This window comes from Oncorhynchus kisutch, linkage group LG4 (genome assembly GCF_002021735.2).
Source record: "Oncorhynchus kisutch isolate 150728-3 linkage group LG4, Okis_V2, whole genome shotgun sequence".
Lineage (NCBI taxonomy): Eukaryota > Metazoa > Chordata > Actinopteri > Salmoniformes > Salmonidae > Oncorhynchus > Oncorhynchus kisutch.
Window position 1 is genome coordinate 75,266,743 of NC_034177.2, and position 22,357 is coordinate 75,289,099.

Here is a 22,357-nt window from a genome sequence, read left to right on the forward strand (position 1 = left end):
CTTCTTTCAATATACTTTGTATTCCTAATTTACTCAAGCACTTCCATTATTTTGGCAGTTACCTGTATACACTTTCACACAACAACCTCCAGTAAAACATGAACAGTCAAGAGATGCCACATATTGTGCAAAACAAACAATCAAATCAGAATAAATCTTCAAGAGCTTTTAATCATACATAGAAATGTAGTTCAACAGTACCATTCATTTAGAATGTTATAGCAGTATACTTAGTGTAAAGAGCATTATGTTGTTTTCTGACGAGGAATATCCACAGAGATGATAGAAGCTTCTAGAACTACATGAGAGCGAGAGACAGAAACGAGTACATGACTACATACATTGTAACACCTCAGACTACATTTTAACACCTCAAATAGGCAACATTTATCTGTGGTTTATGTACCAGTGTCCATCTTCCTTGTTGTAGTTCTTTTTTTGACGAGCAGTGTGGCATTAAAATTATTTCAGGGAAAAAAACAAAAAAAAACATATTTGCGCTAGCTCCCGCTGATCATCTGGGATACAATACATCTGACTTAAGCGATTCTTACTGGGATGCAACTGCTCAAGTTGCTTTTAAACAAGGGGGGGGGGGGGGCGCGCACATTAATGCAGTTGAAATGTTGTGGTATTGTAGACATGGAAGAGATCCAACACACCCTGCCCACAAACACCACTACAGACGTTGTTACCATACGTGTTGGTTGTCAGCGCCACAATAACAATTCCAATCAGGGACAGCTCTAAGCAAAAAACAAATGTACAAGACAAGGTGAATAGATATGGGCCTACAAATCCCAGAAGCGCTGTTAAAGTCAATCAATTCCTCATAGAACGTCCTGTGTTGCTTCAGGTCTTCTGCCAGCTCATAGAAACTTGCTCTGTGGGGTTTCAACTCCCAGGTTGTCGAAGTAGCGTAGCATGAAATAGCACACATTTTAAGGCTGGGAGGGGGGATGCGCTGCATGCTGCGACATAGCTGCCGGAGAGGACATGGACTGGACCATCGGCTGGGCCGGCGGGGGGAGTGGGTGCAGAGGCTGCGCCCCTGAGTGTGTATTAGGGGAGGGCGGTGGTGTCGGACGTTTGAACTTGTCGGGGCTGTTGCTTCTTCTCGGGGAGGGCCTCTGTTTTGAAGAAAAGAGGGAAGACAGATGGATGAGAAACATTCTCAGTTAAGTCAATTCTCTTTCAAAATATCCCCTTCTCAAAAGCTTGTACCAAAAAACTTAAATAAAAACAGTCTCAAATAGCCGCCTATCCCTTTTAAAAGCTGGGCAACGGAACCCATATCAAACATCAAAACCTGTTTAAAATATACGCTGGGTCTAAATGAATTGTCAACGAAGTCACCATGAATTACCATGACATGTATACGAGGTTCAATGATTGATTGGTTACATTAAATAATTTAGTAATGACTCAAAAAACATCTGTTTTTAAAATCGCCAGTAAGAAACTGCTAGAGAATTGCTAGCTAACTTGTAAGGACAAAAAGAGTTAACTTCAGGAGTACAGACCCCCAGAAATTGGTTGATCGCCCTCTAGTGGCTAAAGTAAGAATTGCTGAAAATGTACAGTCAAGAGAATAAGGGAAAGGGGGATACTTAGTCAGCTGTACAACTGAATGCCTTCAACTGAAATGTGTCTTCCGCATTAACCCAACCCCTCAATCTAATAATTATTCTGTCAAGGGAAAGTTTTCTATTTAATTTTTAAAAAACAAACGCATACCAAGACAAAAGAAACGTGACAGTGTATCAACTGATAAAAATAACAAAAATCCTTCACGGTGTTATTAAAATGCTAGACGTGAATGCTGGAATTAAACAATTAACTATGCAAATGAGCAAAAGCTGTGTGTTAAGGAAATAGCAGCCAGTCTCTAATAAGCGCCTGTTGTGTTCAGTGATTTAAAGCAAATAAACTCCCGGGCTATTAATTGAAGATTTACAGTATTTGAAATCGAACACCATCAAATACTTTTCCTGTAAACAGTAACCCTCTTGTGTGAGCATTGGCGAGTCAAACAAATTCAACGTGCTGGCGAATAGCTGGTGAACAGACTCTGGCTTTGATGAGTGTCCGGGTGGCTGGCCTGAAGCTCCCAGTCACCACCACTTAGTGCTAATGAGCTCTAGGGTCTTCGTAATGACGGTTGCCACCCAGAAACTAACACACTTCAGAGGCACACGCTGACATAGTGCTCCATGGATGAGTACTCAGTGTTACCATGGAAACACTCAGGGAAAAAATAAGAGCGCTTGTTCCTTTTCCTATGGGAGATCGCAAGGAAACCGAAAACTAATTTCAGTTGGAGAAAAGAAATCTTCAGTTCAGAGTAATCTCTCTGAGCCCTGACTGAGCTGAAACCAGTTTCAACCTCAGGGTGTTCCTGGTACTTGATGAGAGGAGGGTAAACTCCTGTGTCTCCTTCCAGCAGCCAGTCAGACACATGGAAACAAGGTTGGTTAACCTGTCTCCATAACCACAGGGAATGGCTTCACTCTACAGAGACAATGTTGACATTGAGCCGGGAGGAGTCAGCAGCAGAAAGTCACTGATGTAATCACAAGATGTTCTACTCAGTCTCCTACTCAGAACTTTTGTATATTTTAGTGTCCATTTGCAATGAATTGTCCATATTGCTCTAGACTGTTCCCAGGTATGTCTGTGCAGCAATGGAACAAATGACATAGTGACCTGCATAGGGAAGGGAAGTGCGAGGGAACGGAACATCCTAAAGCCTGTGGTAATGAGAGAGATGGAACAGCAGACACACACAGGTCCTTCTGGCACTGGGAGAGGACCTGCTGAGTTTAACACAGGTACTGAAAGGACACTTAAAGACAGGCAGGGAGGTCCCACAAGATTGTTACCAATGGTATGGGAAAAGGTCATCTTTGGGCATAGTTATGTCAAATGACTGACACAAGAGCAAACAAATGACAATGTGATCCAGATTAGATAAACACAACATAAAGATTAATGGGCCACATACTCCAAGCCCTCCTCCATGTTGTTGGTAGGAGATCAACTAACGCCATGGAACTGAAATATACTACACTGAACAGAAATATAAAAACTCAACATGCAAAGTGTTGGTCCCATTATTCATGAGCTGAAATAAAATAGTAGAAATGTTCCACTCACAAAAAGCTTGTCTTACATTTTGTGCACAAATATGTTTACATCCTGATAAGTGAGCAATTTTTCCTTTACCAATATAATCCATCCACCTGACAGGTGTCACATCAAGAAGCTGATTAAAACAGCATGATCATTACACAGGTGCACCTTGTGCTGGGGACAATAAAAGGCCACTCTAAAATGTGCAGTTGTCACACAACACAATGCCTCAAATTGAGGGCGCGTGCAATTGGCATGCTGACTACAGGAACGTCCACCAGAGCTGTTGCCAGAGAACATAATGTTAATTTCTCTACCATAAGCCACCTCCATACTTTCAGAGAATTTGGCGGTACTTCCAACCGGGATCACAACCGCAGACCACTTTTATGGCGTTGTGTGGACGAGCAGTTTGCTAAATTGTGGGGTTATGTATGGGCAGGCGTATGCTGCGAACACAATTCAATTTTATCGATACCATGAGATCCTGAGGCCCAGTGTTTAAAGGTATCTGTGACCAACAGATGTATATCTATATTCCCTGTCATGTGAAATCCATAGAATAGGGCCTAATTTATTTATTTAAATTGACCGATTTCCTCATATCAACTGTAAATCAATGCAATTGTTGCATGTTGCAATTATATTTTTGTTCAGTATAGATCAAGAGCATTCTACTACCTTATCAATGGACTTGAGAGTGTCTACATTGTCCACCATAGGTGTATTAAATAGGTTTGACAATACAAGCACAACGATGCTAGTTGGGCAAAATTCTATGCCGATCGATTATACCGGATTTGATTCATATAGTCATGTGGAATACCATACAGGCTAGTTATGTCAAATGACTGACACAAGAGCAAACAAATGACAATGTGATCCAGATTAGATAAACACAACATAAAGATTAATGGGCCACATACTCCAAGCCCTCCTCCATGTTGTTGGTAGGAGATCAACTAACGCTACATCTCAGCAAGGATCAATGAATCTATGATATCCACAGTCGGGGTATTTTGGGATAGTGCCATTGAGCCATTTTAGAGGACAACTGGTATTCATCCATCTACACTTCAACCCCATTTATTTTCTTGACGGTGTCATGGCAAATCCATGAGAAATAATCTGATACTGAAGATGAATGTATCCCGAGGCACCAAATAACCAGCAGTACTGCTCACAGTCCTGATCAACACCCTAGCCAAACACTAGGTCTATTCACTACAGAACACCCTAACCGATCTGCTACACTAGACACGTAACTTGCCAACCTAAGGCATAAGCGTAAGATTACAATCTGGTTCCATTTTCAAGAAGTCAACGAGCAGCTCACAACCGAGAACAATAGGATAAAGTGGCTCACCCTCTGCTTGCGCTGCCCATATGTAACACTTACATTTAAAAATAATAATAATTTAGCTCCTGCTTTAGCAATGCCCCAGTGTTGTGCCTGTTAGGAGTTCGATTAACATCTCATAAGACACTTAAATAGCACTATTAAGTGCACTGTAAATGAAACCAAACTGGTTCAGATGTCCATTGCTGGTCTTGATGGGTGCGGAGCAGACTTACCGCTACGGCGTGGGAGGCACTTCCATGGACGTGCAGGGCGGGGGCATTGAAGTGAGCAATGGCAGCTCTGGACAGGGTGGCCGGGGGAGTGAACCCAACTGTGTGACTGCCGTACGACAGACCTGGAGGAGAGAAAACGTTATTGAGTTTGCAATGTGTTTTACAGGGCATTCGGAAAGTATTCAGACCCCTTGACTTTTTCCACATTTTGTTAAGTTACAGCCTTAGCTACACATGATTTCCTTCAACTCCACTTGATAACACAAACCACAGTTGCTTAGGTGTGATGAATACGGCGCCTGTGTGTTGCAGGTAGGGTGGGCGATATATTGTGAATACCGGTATGGATGTTTACAATACCATCTACAACAATGTTTTGATACAGTGCTAAATTAAATGAAAAGTTATACAAATTGGACTACTTCACTGTCAGTTGTCCCAGTTTGGTAGAGTAGACAACCATCAGAAAAGAAAAAGGAAATTAAAATCACTTGTTTCCATTCTAGGGTCAAGCACTTAATCTTAAAACATATTTAGAACTTGTATTATTCAGAAACACAAAATAGCATAAACATTAAAAAAATATTTTGACATGATATTTTGGCTATATCACCCAGCCGTAGTTGCAGGATCACTCAAAGGAACTTGCTGCTAATGTCTCCTTCAATTGGTATTAACTTTGGAAACTGTCAAGAAATGTCTGTCATTTTCAGGGAAAACAATGTGGTTAGGGATATACAGTGCATTCGGAAAGTATTCAAACCCCTAGACTTTTTTCACATTTTGTTAAGTTACAGCCTTATTCCCTCAATTAAACTCAATTAAATCATTAAAAAAAAACTCAATCTACACACAATACCCCATAATAACAAAGCAAAGGATCTCTGTACTTTGCTCCGTTCATCTTTCCCTCGATCGTGACTAATCCCCCAGTCCCTGCCTCAAGACGTAACACTTGGCATTCAGGCCAAAGGGTTCGATCTTGGTTTCATCAGACCAGAAAATCTTGTTTCACATGTTCCGAGAGTCCTTTAGGTTCCTTTTGGCAAACTCAAAGCAGGCTGTCATGTGCCTTTCACGGATGAGTTGCTTCTGTCTGGCCACTCAACCAAAAAGGCCTGATTGGTAGTGCGCTGCAGATATGGTTGTCCTTCTGGAAGTTTATCCTATCTATCAGAGTAACCATCGGGTTCTTGGTCACTTCTCTGCCCCCCCCGAATGCTCAGTTTGGACAGGCAGCCAGCTCTAGGAAGAGTTTTGGTGGTTCCAAACATCTTCCATATAAGACCGAAGGAGGCCACTGTGTTCTTGGAGACCTTCAATGCTGCAGAACATTTTTAGTACCCTTTCCCAGATCTGTTCCTTGACACAATCTTGTCTCGGCGCTCGGACAATTCCTTCGACCTCATTGCTTGGTTTTTGCTCTGACATGCTGTCAACTGTGGGACCTTATATAGACAGGTGTGTGCCTTTCCAAATAATTTCCAATCAATTGAATTTACCACAGGTAGACTCCAATCAAGTTGAAGAAGCGTCTCAAGGATGATCAATGGAAACAGGATGCACCTGAACTCAATTTCGAGTCTCATAGCAAAGAGCCCGAATACCTATCCAAATAAGTTTTTAAAAATTCCGAATACATTTGCAAAAAATTCTACAAACTTGTTTTGGCTTTGTCATTATGGGGTATTGTGTGTTGATTTATGATAATTATTTTATTTTACTTTTTTGTCCATTTTGGAACACGGCTATAACCTAACAAAATGTGGAAAAAGTGAAGGGGTCTGAATACCTTCCAAAAGCACTGTAAATAGCATTTAATTTCAGGGGATAAGCCATGCGCTGCCTGAATCTGTTTACAATTCAACTTAAGAATAGATTTAATATTTTGATAGACCTGTTAACCCGACGTTCAAAACAAGCAGAGACCTTGCAACCGAGACAGGACTTGTACCAAGGGGACCTTAAATTCACCCAATTATCAGTAAGGATCTATCAACCTGTAACGGAGCGTTCCAGAGACACAGCTAGATACAATGTTACTTAATAATTAACGGAATACATCTATTCATATTACAATAAAATATACAAAGGTGCTCTTTTTGTATGTGGACCTTTCTCTTCCTTCATCCAGTGACATAATAGATACTCGTAAAACAGAGTTTAGTGGTTATGAGGTGTTGGACAAGGGCCATGGACTTCCTGTAACTATACCCTACCAGGTGATATGGGTCGGCTGGAGCTGGGGGAAGGAGTGTATGGGATGGGACTGGACACTGTCCGTGCTCGCAGGCCTTGTGCTGACATCTCATTGAAGTACCTGAAGGGTAAAAAGACCATAGTTTAGATAATTAACTTCTGTCTCTAAATATCACTCCCAAATCCCTGAGCAATGATTTGCTGTCTGAAACAGAAAGGAAGTGAGAGTGTGGGGTGGGGTTGCTTATTGGATGGTTGGTTATGCATGGCTGACAGTGGAGCAAAGACTAAACATTGGTTGGAGATGGTGAAGTTGGACCAGAGGGTTTTGTGGGTTGTCGATTCATGTCTACCTCTCGTCGTCCATCTCCAGACTGGACTCGCTCTCAGACAGCTGTCTACACAGGGCTTCGCGGCGCTCCATCTCTCTCTGCAGCTTCCTCTGCAGACGGATGTTCTCCTCACGCATGTGCCGCTCCTCCTCAATGTACTGGGCCCGCTTCTCTGTGTCTGGGAGGGGACGGACAAATAAAGTTGAATCAAAAACCAATGCAACACCATTACACAACAATGTATTTTTCTGAGAGAGCAAAGATGCAACAGTATTTTCCAAAAGTGCTCGTCTATACTCGTTATTGCTGTAGTACAGCAGCTATTGCACCTAAATATAATAGGTCATGTCTGGTCTCTAATAACAGAGGTTTCTGGTATTTAAGTCCATGATTTCATCAGCTTGTTAGTATTTTGGTCCAAGAGCTTTAGACAGAATAGATTGATATGACAGCTCCCTCTGGTGGCCAAATATTTAAACAGAGCATCCTTCTGCTGAACTTGTCTCCCTAGGCCAGTGTTCCCCAACAGCACACATGTTGTTGTTGCCTGATGATTAGTTGACAAGTTGAATCAGGTGTGCTTGCCTAGGGCTAAAACAAAATGTGTACTGTTGAGGATACACAAGGGCTGGAGTTGGGAAAACACTGCCCTAAGCCAGGGGTATGCAAATAGTTTCAGCCACGGGACGATATTTGTCAGAGCGAATGGTCGGGGGCCAGAACACAATTATAATAATCTGTACATGGAAACTTTACCACAACTAAGCCCAAAAATAGATTGTATTTCATACATTGATTACATTGCAACAAGATCACTCGCTGGCCAGCTTTGGCCTTTTGCTGACCCCCTGTCCTAAGCCAACAGGTTGCCTCCCACAATGTAAACAATGTTCCATGCCGTTGGCCTTAGGCTTTCCGAGACTCTGGCTAAACTGGACTGGTCAACTACTAAAACAGAGTTAGGTTTCACTGAGAAAGTTAAGGATATTTGAGAAGAAATGATAGATCTGCGCAGAGATAATATTGGGGGATTGAAAACGAGCTTGATTATGGTCTACTTGGAACCTGCCGTTGGAAATGTGAGTGTGTGTTTGGTCTGAGGGTGAAACTGTGAGTGTCCACATTTGTTTGAGTGATAATATTACCATTGTTCCCAAATTGAACATGCACCTGTAAAGAGGAGCACTCTACCGTGACCCACTACCACTGTTGTTCTAAGATCACATGGTAAAGCAACTCCACCGCCAACTCCATCACCAAGACGCGGGCAGTACAGGAGCATCATGTCAAACTGGAAGACTGGCCAATAGTTTCTACCACCAGGCTGCTGAATAGTCACCAGTAGCTGCTCCACCCGCTACTCCCCTTATGGACATGTTCCCCCCACCCAACAGCCTTTTACTCTGCCCCCACCCCAACGACATTCATCACCGGTTCAGTTGTTAGTAATGTTTTATTTCACTTGGTCCCCACACCCCCTCAATGGTCATGCTGCTCCCCCACGGTCATTCCCCCCACCCCATCAAGTCTACTCTGCCTCCATCCCAATGGATATATATTTATTCATCATGGTTACAGTTATGTATATAGTGCTATTTCTATTGTTTATTTATGACCATTTTCATTATTTTATTTAACTTAGATCTGCATGTTGGCGCTTAAGATTTTTACTGTACCCTGCAATCATGTACATGTGACTATTAAACACTCAGAATCTGAACAAAACACATTAGTTAAAATAACTGACAGTAAATCTACAGCAAAGCCATATGAAAGCCTCCGTGAGCACCAACATTTTCCGAATTGTGGCAAAGACTGCATCTAGTTTTATGGGTTCTACGTAACCAGGTCACGTCATGATACATTCACTGTTGACCATTGGCCTTTGAAACTCACGCTGCAGCTCGGTGGTACGGAGGCTCTTCTTCAGCCTCTCCACTTCGTCCTTCAGGAAGCGGATATGCCGCATCATGTTCTCCGGAGAGTCAATCTCCATGGAAACATCCCTGGGGGAGGGAGGAGCAGACACAGGCTGGTCCAACTTCTCCTGGAGGATTCTGTCAAAGACAAGTGAGCTCCAATAAATCAACACAGGGAAAAGTCAACCTTTTACCATTGTATAGGTTATTCCTACAGTCCTAATAAAAGAGAATCAATAGAGAGCATACAACAGTGTGAAGGTTCATTTTGTTTACTTTCAACCATTCCCAGACTCCAGCACCTAGGTTTTTCTAGATCTAAACATACTACTCCTAAAGAATATATGGTTGCTACAGAACAAAAGCCTACCTTTTCTCTGCCTCCAATTTGTCCATGCGCTTCCACAGTCTATTGACAAGAGCCTCTTGTTCTTGCTCTAATGTGTTTTCGAGGTCAATCTTCTCACGCCTTAGCTGGAAACAAAGGGAACACAGCAAAGAGATATTCAGCTTGAAAACATCTTACCTTCCACAAAGAAATGCGCACCCACACACAAAATTCTACACTCCATCATGATAATGCACATGCCCTTAAGTGGGAGTGCCGACATTATGTCCTCAGGAGAGACTCAGCTGCACCAAGACAATGGCTGTCTCTGAAATCTGTCTTGCCTACCACTTACTAAAACTGTATACTGTGTACTAAATGGTACTACATACTATTTAGAATGTACTGATAAGTAAAATTTTTATTTTTATTTTTTATTTCACCTTTATTTAACCAGGTAGGCTAGTTGAGAACAAGTTCTCATTTGCAACTGCGACCTGGCCAAGATAAAGCATAGCAGTGTGAGCATACAACAAAGAGTTACACATGGAGTAAACAATTAACAAGTCAATAACACAGTAGAAAACGAAGGGGGGGTCTATATACAATGTGTGCAAAAGGCATGAGGAGGTAGGCAAATAATTACAATTTTGCAGATTAACACTGGAGTGATAAAAGATCAGATGGTCATGTACAGGTAGAGATATTGGTGTGCAGAAGAGCAGAAAAGTAAATAAATAAAAACAGTACGGGGATGAGGTAGGTGAAAAGGGTGGGCTATTTACCAATAGACTATGTACAGCTGCAGCGATCGGTTAGCTGCTCAGATAGCTGATGTTTGAAGTTGGTGAGGGAGATAAAAGTCTCCAACTTCAGCGATTTTTGCAATTCGTTCCAGTCACAGGCAGCAGAGTACTGGAACGAAAGGCGGCCAAATGAGGTGTTGGCTTTAGGGATGATCAGTGAGATACACCTGCTGGAGCGCGTGCTACGGATGGGTGTTGCCATCGTGACCAGTGAGCTGAGATAAGGCGGAGCTTTACCTAGCATAGACTTGTAGATGACCTGGAGCCAGTGGGTCTGGCGACGAATATGTAGCGAGGGCCAGCCGACTAGAGCATACAAGTCGCAGTGGTGGGTAGTATAAGGTGCTTTAGTGACAAAACGGATGGCACTGTGATAGACTGCATCCAGTTTGCTGAGTAGAGTGTTGGAAGCCATTTTGTAGATGACATCGCCGAAGTCGAGGATCGGTAGGATAGTCAGTTTTACTAGGGTAAGCTTGGCGGCTTGGGTGAAGGAGGCTTTGTTGCGGAATAGAAAGCCGACTCTTGATTTGATTTTCGATTGGAGATGTTTGATATGAGTCTGGAAGGAGAGTTTGCAGTCTAGCCAGACACCTAGGTACTTATAGACGTCCACATATTCTAGGTCGGAACCATCCAGGGTGGTGATGCTAGTCGGGCATGCAGGTGCAGGCAGCGACCGGTTGAAAAGCATGCATTTGGTCTTACTAGCGTTTAAGAGCAGTTGGAGGCCACGGAAGGAGTGTTGTATGGCATTGAAGCTTGTTTGGAGGTTAGATAGCACAGTGTCCAAAGACGGGCCGAAAGTATATAGAATGGTGTCGTCTGCGTAGAGGTGGATCAGGGAATCGCCCGCAGCAAGAGCAACATCATTGATATACACAGAGAAAAGAGTCGGCCCGAGAATTGAACCCTGTGGCGCCCCCATAGAGACTGCCAGAGGACCGGACAGCATGCCCTCCGATTTGACACACTGAACTCTGTCTGCAAAGTAATTGGTGAACCAGGCAAGGCAGTCATCCGAAAAACCGAGGCTACCGAGTCTGCCGATAAGAATATGGTGATTGACAGAGTCGAAAGCCTTGGCGAGGTCGATGAAGACGGCTGCACAGTACTGTCTTTTATCGATGGCGGTTATGATGTCGTTTAGTACCTTGAGTGTGGCTGAGGTGCACCCATGACCGGCTCGGAAACCAGATTGCACAGCGGAGAAGGTACGGTGGGATTCGAGATGGTCAGTGACCTGTTTGTTGACTTGGCTTTCGAAGACCTTAGATAGGCAGGGCAGGATGGATATAGGTCTGTAACAGTTTGGGTCCAGGGTGTCTCCCCCTTTGAAGAGGGGGATGACTGCGGCAGCTTTCCAATCCTTGGGGATCTCAGACGAGATGAAAGAGAGGTTGAACAGGCTGGTAATAGGGGTTGCGACAATGGTGGCAGATAGTTTCAGAAATAGAGGGTCCAGATTGTCAAGCCCAGCTGATTTGTACGGGTCCAGGTTTTGCAGCTCTTTCAGAACATCTGCTATCTGGATTTGGGTAAAGGAGAACCTGGAGAGGCTTGGGCGAGGAGCTGCGGGGGGGGCGGAGCTGTTGGCCGAGGTTGAAGTAGCCAGGCGGAAGGCATGGCCAGCCGTTGAGAAATGCTTATTGAAGTTTTCGATAATCATGGATTTATCAGTGGTGACCGTGTTACCTAGCCTCAGTGCAGTGGGCAGCTGGGAGGAGGTGCTCTTGTTCTCCATGGACTTCACAGTGTCCCAGAACTTTTTGGAGTTGGAGCTACAGGATGCAAACTTCTGCCTGAAGAAGCTGGCCTTAGCTTTCCTGACTGACTGCGTGTATTGGTTCCGGACTTCCCTGAACAGTTGCATATCACGGGGACTATTCGATGCTATTGCAGTCCGCCACAGGATGTTTTTGTGCTGGTCGAGGGCAGTCAGGTCTGGGGTGAACCAAGGGCTGTATCTGTTCTTAGTTCTGCATTTTTTGAACGGAGCATGCTTATCTAAAATGGTGAGGAAGTTACTTTTAAAAATTGAATGCAGTAAGCAAAAAATATTAACATACTAAACTCATCCATACTGACAACATGTCATCTAATGTGCAATTACGTTGATTCACACCATTTGTTCATTTTGGTACAGTGTCACCATATCTGATTAACAACTGTTATTAAATACAGCGAAAAAAAATCTACTATACTGAACAAAAATATAAACGCAACACGTAAAGTGTTGGTCCCATATTTCATGAGCTGAGATAATATGTTCCATGGGCACAAACATTTGATCTCTGTCAAATGTTGTTTACAACTCAGTTAGTGAGCATTTCTCCGTTGACAGGATAATCCACCCACCTGACAGGTTTGCCATATCAAGAAGCAGATTAAACAGCATGATCATTACACAGGTACACCTTGTACTGGGGATAATAAAAGGCCACAGATGTCTCAAGCTGAGGGAGCGTGCAACTTGCATGCTGGCTGCAGGAATGGCCACCAGAGCTGTTGCCAGAATTTAATGTTAATTTCTCCATTTAGCAGTATGTCCAATTTAGCAGTATGTCCACAACCGCAGACTGTGCAAGTGTAACTACGCCAGCACAGGACCGCCACATCCGGCGTCTTCACCTGCAGAATCATCGGAGACCAGCCACCCAGAGAGCTGATGAAACTGAGGAGTATTTCTGTCTGTAATAAAGCCCTTTTGTGAGGAAAACGTATTCTGATTGCCCGGCCTGGATCCCCAGTGGGTGGGCCCAGCTCCCAAGGTCTACCCTTGGCTGTGCCCCTGCCCAGCCACGTGAAATCAATAGATTATGGCCAAATACATTTATTTCAACTGACTGATTTCTTTATCTGAACTGTAACTTTGTGGAATTTGTGAAATTGTTACACGTTGGGTTTATATTTTTGTTTAGCATAGTTTCAACATTATTGGTCTATTTACATTTCTTTGAAGTTCTCCCTCAAAGATCTGACCCTTTTTCCCCTTAAATTTTCACATAAAATGTCAAACCCAAACATGTAGCTCAGGACCTGAAGCAAGGATATGCATATTCTTGATACCATTTGAAAGGAAACACTGAAGTTTGTGGAAATGTGAAATTAACGTAGGAGAATAACACATACTGTTCAAAATGTTGCATCAACTCTGCCCAAATGTGCTGAAAGGATACATTTTCAAGTACATAACTATATAGAACATATATAGAGAAGACAGCAGGGGTTCAAGCTGTAGAACAGTTCTTACATTTGAGTATAAAAATGGATTTTATCAAACAAAACTATGGTACATTTTATCTCTGGGACACTAAGGATGACAAATAAGAGCAAGATTAGTGAATGTAAGTATATTATTTACCTTCAGAGGTGAATGTATCAAACCAGTTGCCGTGATAAGTTTTGTTGTTTTGCACTCTCAAACAATATCATGGTATTTTTTCATTCTAATATCTACTGTAAATTGGAGAGCGCAGCTAGATTTACAAGAATTTAAGCTTTCTGCCCATATAAGACATGTCTCCTGGGAAATGATCTTGTTACTTACGTCATGCTAATCGACGACCGAACCTGTAGAGGTTAACTTAGCTAGATAGCTAGCTACCTACTAAATTAGCGAACCAAAAATGCACAAATGCAGAGCATTTAGCACATTTTAGACAGTTAACTTAATAGTGATAAGGCGTCTAGCTGGCAAACATTTAGTTGTGAATTCCATACTGTAACTAGATCACGTGAGTGACTGGGTCTCGTAGTTTTGTGCTTGCTAAACAAACACCACCTGACGGGACTACCGGTAAGCTTCAAAACAAAAAATTATGTGATGGGTGAAATGAAGAACGTGATGTTCTTTATCTCCTAATGTATTGCACAAGTTAATTAAAGGTATTTACTTAAAAAGTAGCAACAAATATTCACATTTAGCTTCTTCCAAAATCAAGCTCTGCTTGAATTGCGTGTTTAATATTTGTTTTGTGCGTACAGAAAACTGTAGCAATTTTGAGTTACTTGTATAACTTTCTGAGCTGGGATGTCTGTCCTGCAATAGTTTAGGTCAGAGACTATAACATTTTTGCAATGAGACCGTTAACATTCAGTTCGCATTCTCTATAGGATTTTACATGTACCTGTTTCCATTGCTAACCTTTGGATTACGAGGGCTCAGTTGGGTTTGAAAATAGCACCCCTTGTGTTCAGTGCCAGTATTGGCACAAGGTCGGTATGAAGGTATGACAATCTGGATACCGCCCAAGCCGACTATTTAGAATGCAAGTATGGGTATTCAGACACTGTCAATGTCATTTCACATAGTGTCATTGTGTCACTGTACCTGCTCCAAGGTGAGTTGCTTTGATATAGTGTCATTCTCCATTTTTTTTATCTTCTTCATCAGTTTGTTGACCTGGAACTCCTGCTCCTGCTCCAAGTGCTGTTCCAACTCAGCCTTCTCATGTTGTAACTGTGGGAGCAGAAATCAATGTGACTAATAGAAACTAATGAAAAGATTTGCATTAAAGCACTGTGGTTAGATGTTGATATATCTTTTTTTATAGAGAGGGTAATAGGTTGGTGCTGCTTGTCTCTAAAATTATTGAGATCTGGAGAAGAATGTGTTGTGAAATGGCGGCGGTGCAGCTAGATATTGCCAAAAGCAACCAAAGTAACCACATTTGGCCATCTACCAATAAAAAGGGTGTTGCTCATAGCTTGTTAAAAATTAGACAATTGTGACTAATACCTAGCACTGACTAATCATCAGATCAAAATAAAACATAGGACAATTGAGAAAGAGGGGGTTGAGCCATTTTAGTTGCATGCTAGAGTTCATTTTGACAGTCTAACCTCATGTTCCTCTGTTCTCGGGGCACAGACGGTTATAGAAACACCACAACAGACTGGAGTTGTGCAGCCAACATTCTCAGAGATGATCAACGGCTTCAGACCACATCAAGTGTTAACATTCTCTTAAATTAGCCTAAAGACGCTCTGGTATTTAACTGCTATGCATACCATCTTACTGACAAGAGCTAAGAGTTGTTTGAAGATAAACATAATTTATGAAGCCTCAACAGTTTAGAAATGGGCAGCCCCACAGAGACCTGTGTCTGAAGGTGGATACAGGGCATCTAGGGTATAGGTGGCCCACTCCTTATAGTAGTAGCCTATACCACTGAAAATACTAATACTATTAACCATTTACTGTTGAAGCCTGGGGTGTGGTGGAACAGGGTTTCCAGTACAAATTCACATTAGCGTTGTTCTAGCCTGGTGAAAAAAGTATGTCAGACATGTCTCCATGTTTACAGAAGTGGCTCCTTACCACAGACATGACTACCACAACTACCATTTTATAGCGACGCTTGGGGGGGGGGGGGGGGGGCAAAGGAGCGTCTGTCGACACTAAAGAATAGGAGCAGAAGTAGGTATGTTTCATGTTAGGGAACAGGACCAATATCAATAGCCTCCAGACTGTTTGACCTTTAACAAGGGTCTGGTAAAACACATGATTCATTCTTCTTCTCACATCAAACCATTAGTCAGTACTACAAAAGGTCAACAGCTCATATTTGCCACAGGGCCACATGTGGGTCAGTTGCAAGAGAGACCAAATAGCCTAACCAAGGAATAGGAGGAGTCAGTCAAGAGTAATTTAGAGTCGCAATGAAGTTGGTTAATAAAATACTTAAGGCAAGAACCATTACTGCTGTTATGCGCTCCACCCCAAACACAAATCCTTACATTTTCACTCTGCGACAAATACTTGGCATAAGTGCCTCAGAGCCAGTTCTCTTTCGGCTGTCACTTACTTGCATGAGTTTTCTTGACAGTTCATTTGTGAGAAATTCCTCCTCTTTCTCATAGTTGACAGCAAGGGTCTCCTTCTCCTTCTGCAGGGCCTGGATCTTCTTGAACAGGGTGTTGCTGATGAACTCCTCCTCCTGCTCAGCCCTGGCTTGCTGCAGTCACAGAGAAAGGTAACATTTACAGAAAAGATGAGTGCAAAATTCACAGCAAGATGACTCACAGAATAAAACATGTCTTAATTGTGTTAAGAGATTTTTGGAATGGGTAACAATGGCACATATGAAGTTATTTGTCATTGCCAATCTAATGTCAACCTTTACCACACTGCTAGGCAGAGCTCACAGCTGTCTGTGCTAAAATATGGTATTCCTATTGTTAAAGACTTTTAATTGACTGCAGTAGCATCTGTGCAAAAACAAGGAATAACACGGTGCAGGTTTGCTGCATTGAAGGTCTGTGTCAGCTGGAGAGGAAGCAGTTAGTCAGTCCGCCCCCCCCCCCCCACCCCAATGACTCAAGCAGTAGCCCATTGCAGTAACTGAAGGAGTGAGGAACGAGCTATTTTTTGTTTTACTGTCAATAGTCGAAATAAGAGACAGAAAAGGGGGTGGTGGGGGGCGCAAAACAGGGGAACAAGGAGAAAGAAAATCAAAACCATGCTAGTCATACCGATGCATTGGACAGACAGAGTAGGTGTTGTTGAACTAGGCTACGTAGCTACTGTATGTCATGATTTATTTTAAATTCAACAGTTGTGTCAAGGGTTAGCTGTAAAGTTAAGCACAAAAATAACGGAAACGTCAAGCCTCAGCAGAGGATTCAGTGAATAAAAAAATAAAGAAATGGTTAACTAACGTTTGATACAAACGTCAACTTCTTGGTCACCACTAACTGTTCAAATGGATCGATTGGTGTTAGCAAATGAACCTGGCATTGGCGAACTAGCTAGCAACACCAAAACATAACGGGCTAGCTAACATTTAGGTTAGCTAGTTAACCATCTAGCTACGCTAGCTCGCTAAGCTAACTAATGCTAACTTCTTAACATGGCTAGCTACGTCCATTGCCTTTATTTCGCTACTAGTTAGTTAACATTAGTTTGTTAACCTAGTTGCAATTCCGTACGTTTAACGTACATGTCTAGATGCATTTTTTAATGTAGCTAATGTCAGCTAGCTAGCTAGGCTAATCAACAACAAAAAAAAACAAGTTACTCACAATGGTGACGCTGGCTTTACGCAGGTCCCTATTCTCCTCCTGTAGCGCCTTGCACTTGAGTTTGAACGTCTCTAGCTCAATTTTAAGAACTTTGTTCTCTTGTTGTAGTGAGGCTAGTCTGTTCGTTAACTCCTCTAATCGAAACTGTGAAATGACTACTCCCGGCTTGCTAGAATTTGAGGCTGAGGATGACATCAGGGTAACCGAGCTACTCCCTGCTCCGTCGGTGTCGCTCTCGCTTGCACTGTCCGCCATGGTTGTGTGCGACAGTGTGGAGGAGACGGGAGCTGCAGTGTTTGTAGTGCATCAGCCTACGAACATTCGGTGTGGTGTGACCAAAGACTGAACATGGAGCAAGATGTTTTACCGGATGTATAAATCTGAAGCATCCGTATGGAATTTCCACTACCCACCAAATATGGTGAGGAGATGAAAAGCCCAGTGGCCGGCAGTGAGCGAGATGGAACTGGACTGGCTGCTGATTTTTTCATCGAACAAAAGCCCGATTTCAATACAGTTTCTGTTCGAAAAACTAAAATATGTTACGAACAGAGTACACTACGTTTTGTAGACGTGATCCCTTTTTTTTTTAATTGCAAGGAGTGCAAGGGCGAATTTAGTTACTGCGCACTTCAAAGATAAATTCGTTCGCTAATGAAAATATGCAAATACATGCTAAGAACGCACCAATAGGATTTCGCTAACTTGCTCGTCCCTGGCTCTGCCCACACACTTGTTTGTGCTATGCGTAATTTGCTCCCATTGAAAACGACACGGATTAACTATCTGGTTAGTTATATCTTTGGTGTGACCTTGCTCTGGGTTTCAACCAAACGCGTGTTAAAATAGCGTCACCATGTGGAGATAGCTCTGTGGGAGAAAAAAAACGCGCTTGTTTGAAATGGAAAAGCGTTGTGGTAGATATTGATAAAGAAGAACATCAAGACAAAGCAGCTGCTTTTTACAGGTGGGATGCAATCGCTTCATCCCGAGGGGTTCATGTTGATTGTAACGGAGATTGTGACAGCTGGTTAAATTGCGTCCCTTGACAAGGCAAGAAGAAGATGTATGTCAGGAGGAGTGCAGTATTATCATGAGAAGAGTTATACTTCGAGTAGGGAGGAGGAATGGAGGGGAGAAGAGAGGCATAGGGTCTAAGAGAGAGGGGCAGAGGGTGAGCTTGAATCGGTAAAAAAAAATGTCTGAAAATATGGAGATGGTTTGTTAAAGAAGAATGGTAGAAAGTGTAAGCAGAGTGAGTTGAAGACAGGAGAAATGAAAGTGAATGAGGGAAAGGTATCGGAGGTGGTAGGTAGTGGGGAAGTTCTTGGAGCCCGAGGCTTGCACCGAGGGTCGGGATAAACATGAGTTTGTGACCGGAGGGGGAACGTTTTTGGAAAAAGTCGACCCTTGCCTTTTGGCTGATCCATTTGCGGTTTCAGGGTGGGTGAAAACAGAGGTGGGTGCTGTGGAATCTGTGAGGGTAACGAGAAGTGATCTTGTGATAATTGTATGTGTTTCTGCTGGTCAGAGGGAGCAGGCGCTCAGTGTTAAACAAATGGGGGCAAGACATTTGAATTGTTTTGCTCTCAAGAAAAGGGCGCCATTGAGAGGAGTGATTGCTGGGGTAGCGGTAAATGTGAAAGCAGACCAACTTGAAGGGGAAGATTCACGGTGGTTGTGATGCACGTCGTTTGGTGTGACGCGGACAGGGTGGCGTGAGTGGTGAAACAGTCATTGTCACTTCTTTTGAGTTTTGAGGTTGAGTCTTTCCACGACAAAGTGATGTTAGGATATACAGTTGAAGTCGGAAGTTGACATACATCTTAGCCAAATGCATTTAAACTCAGTTTTTCACAATTCCTGACATTTAATCCTAGTGAAAATTCCCTGTCTTAAGTAAGTCAGGATCACCACTTTATTTTAAGAATGTGAAATGTCAGAATAATAGTAGAGAGAGTGATTTATTTCTGCTTTAATTTCTTTCATCACATTCCCAGTGGGTCAGAAGTTTACATACACTCAATTAGTATTTGGTAGCGTTGCCTTTAAATTGTTTAACTTGGGTCAAACGTTTCAGCTAGCCTTCCACATGCTTTCCACAATAATTTGGGTGAATTTTGGCCCATTCCTCCTGACTGAGCTGGTGTAACGGAGTCAGGTTTGTAGGCCTCCTTGCTCGCACACGTTTTTCAGTTCTGCCAACAAATTTTCTATAGGATTGAGGTCAGGGCTTTGTGATGGCCACTAAAATACCTTGACTCTGTTGTCCTGAAGCCATTTTGCCACAACTTTGGAAGTATGCTTGGGGTCATTGTCCATTTGGAAGACCCATTTGTGACCAAGCTTTAACTTCCTGACTGATTGTCTTGAGATGTTGCTTCAATATATCCATATAATTTTCCTGGCCAAACAGTTATATTTTTGTTTCATCAGACCAGAGGATATTTCTCCAAAAAGTACAATCTTTGTCCCCATGTGCTGCTGCAAACCGTAGTCTCTTTTTTTAATGGTGGTTTTGGAGCAGTGGTTTCTTCCTTCCGGCCTTTCCGGTTATGTCGATATAGGACTCGTTTTACTGTGGATATACAGTGGGGAGAACAAGTATTTGATACACTGCCGATTTTGCAGGTTTTCCTACTTGCAAAAAGCATGTAGAGATCTGTAATTTTTATCATAGGTACACTTCAACTGTGAGAGACGGAATCTAAAACAAAAATCCAGAAAATCACATTGTATGATTTTTAAGTAATTCATTTGCATTTTATTGCATGAAATAAGTATTTGATACATCAGAAAAGCAGATCTTAATATTTGGTACAGAAACCTTTGTTTGCAATTACAGAGATCATACGTTTCCTGTAGTTCTTGACCAGGTTTGCACACACTGCAGCAGGGATTTTGGCCCACTCCTCCATACAGACCTTCTCCAGATCCTTCAGGTTTCGGGGCTGTCGCTGGGCAATACGGACTTTCAACTCCCTCCAAAGATTTTCTATTGGGTTCAGGTCTGGAGACTGGCTAGGCCACTTCTTACGGAGACACTCCTTAGTTGCTCTGGCTGTGTGGTTCAGGTCGTTGTCATGCTGGAAGACCCAGCCATGACCCATCTTCAATGCTCTTACTGAGGAAAGGAGGTTGTTGGCCAAGATCTCGCGATACATGGCCCCATCCATCCTCCCCTCTACGGTACAGTCGTCCTGTCCCCTTTCCCGAAAAGCATCCCCAAAGAATGATGTTTCAACCTCCATGCTTTACGGTTGGGATGGTGTTGTTGGGGTTGTACTCATCCTTCTATTCTTCCAAACACAGTAAGTGGAGTTTAGACCAAAAAGCTCTATTTTTGTCTCATCAGACCACATGACCTTCTCCCATTCCTCCTCTGGATCATCCAGATGGTCATTGGCAAACTTCAGACGGGCCTAGACATGCGCTGGCTTGAGCAGGGGGACCGTACGCGCGCTGCAGGATTTTAATCCATGACGGCGTAGTGTGTTACTAATGGTTTTCTTTGAGACTGTGGTCCCAGCTCTCTTCAGGTCATTGACCAGGTCCTGCCGTGTAGTTCTGGGCTGATCCCTCACCTTCCTCATGATCATGGATGCCCCACGAGGTGAGATCTTGCATGGAGCCCCAGACCGAGGCTGATTGACCGTCATCTTGAACTTCTTCCATTTTCTAATAATTGCGCCAACAGTTGTTGCCTTCTCACCAAGCTGCTTGCCTATTGTCCTGTAGCCCATCCCAGCCTTGTGCAGGTCTACAATTTCATCCCTGATGTCCTTACACCCTCTCTGGTCTTGGCCATTGTGGAGAGGTTGGAGTCTGTTTGATTGAGTGTGTGGATAGGTGTCTTTTGCGCAGGTAACGAGTTCAAACAGGTGCAGTTAATACAGGTAATGAGTGGAGAACCTGCAGGATTCTTAAAGAAAAACTAACAGGTCTGTGAGAGCCGGAATTCTTACTTGTTGGTAGGTGATCAAATACTTATGTCATGCAATAAAATGCAAATTAATTACTTAAATCATACAATGTGATTTTATGGATTTTTGTTTTAGATTCCGTCTCTCACAGTTGAAGTGTACCTATGATAAAAATGACAGACCTCTACATGCTTTGTAAGTAGGAAAACCTGCAAAATCGGCAGTGTATCAAATACTTGTTCTCCCCACTGTAGATACTTTTGTACCCGTTTCCTCCAGCATCTTCACAAGGTCCTTTGCTGTTGTTCTGGGATTGATTTTCACTTTTCGCACCAAAGTACGTTCATCTCTAGGAGACATAATGCATCTCCTTCCTGAGCGGTATGACGGCTGCGTGGTCCCATGTGTTTATACTTGCGTACTATTATTTGTACAGATGAACGTGGTACCTTCAGGCATTTGGAAATGGCTCCCAATGATAAACCAGACTTGTGGAGGTCTACAATGTTTTTTCAGAGGTCTTGGCTGATTTCTTTTCATTTTCCCATATTGTAAAGCAAAGAGGGCTTGAAGGTAGGCCTTGAAATACATCCACAGGTACACCTCCAATTGACTCAAGTGATGTCAATTAGCCTATCAGAAGCTTCTAAAGCCATGACATCATTTTCAACTTAGTGTATGTAAACTTCTGACCCACTGGAATTGTGATACAGTGAATTAAGTGAAATAATCTGTCAGTAAACAATTGTTGGAAAAATGACTTGCGTCATGCACAAAGTAGATGTCCTAACCGACTTGTCAAAACTATAGTTTGTTAATTAACAAGACATTTGTGGAGTGGTTGAAAAACTAGTTCTAATGACTCCAACCTAAGTGTATGTAAACGTCCGACTTCACCTGTATAAGTTATCCTGTACGAGCTTTTGTGCCGACTACATTACGTTGTTACAGGTGTTAAGCTTATGGGCATGTGGCTACAGTGTGTAGGAGGGAGGTTCCTAGGTGTGAGAAGTGTGCAGAAGACAATGAGACAAAGGAATGTGTAGCATTGGGGAAAGCAGTGGTAGGGGTGCCCCATGGGGCTGGGGATCAGAAATGTCCAGTGCAAGAGAGGCAG

The 22,357-nt window shown here is 42.8% G+C and overlaps 1 protein-coding gene across 1 annotated transcript; it reads right to left on the reverse strand.

Moving 5' to 3' along the window:
* Nucleotides 1–151: 151 nt before the first annotated feature.
* LOC109890000 (coiled-coil domain-containing protein 6-like) lies at nt 152–17,946 on the reverse strand. The gene is made up of 9 exons (XM_020481939.2): nt 17,318–17,946; nt 16,102–16,251; nt 14,625–14,753; nt 9,528–9,631; nt 9,135–9,295; nt 7,260–7,416; nt 6,927–7,027; nt 4,708–4,829; nt 152–1,130 (listed from the first exon to the last, which is right to left on the reverse strand). Exons 1-9 carry the CDS (start codon nt 17,570–17,572, stop codon nt 942–944), a joined length of 1,368 nt encoding a protein of 455 aa, XP_020337528.1. The 5' UTR covers nt 17,573–17,946; the 3' UTR covers nt 152–941.
* Between the last annotated feature and the right edge of the window lie 4,411 nt (nt 17,947–22,357).

What these genes read in the sequence shown, in the direction of transcription:
- LOC109890000 (XM_020481939.2), bottom strand. Translation starts at nt 17,572, where the DNA reads ATGGCGGACAGTGCAAGCGAGAGCGACACCGACGGAGCAGGGAGTAGC. An exon ending in AGCAACTCACCTTGGAGCAG is followed by an intron (nt 9,632 to 14,624) that starts GTACAGTGACAC and finishes CTTTGTTTCCAG; the next exon opens with CTAAGGCGTGAGAAGATTGA. An exon ending in CCGTACCACCGAGCTGCAGC is followed by an intron (nt 7,417 to 9,134) that starts GTGAGTTTCAAA and finishes GTCCCCTCCCAG; the next exon opens with ACACAGAGAAGCGGGCCCAG.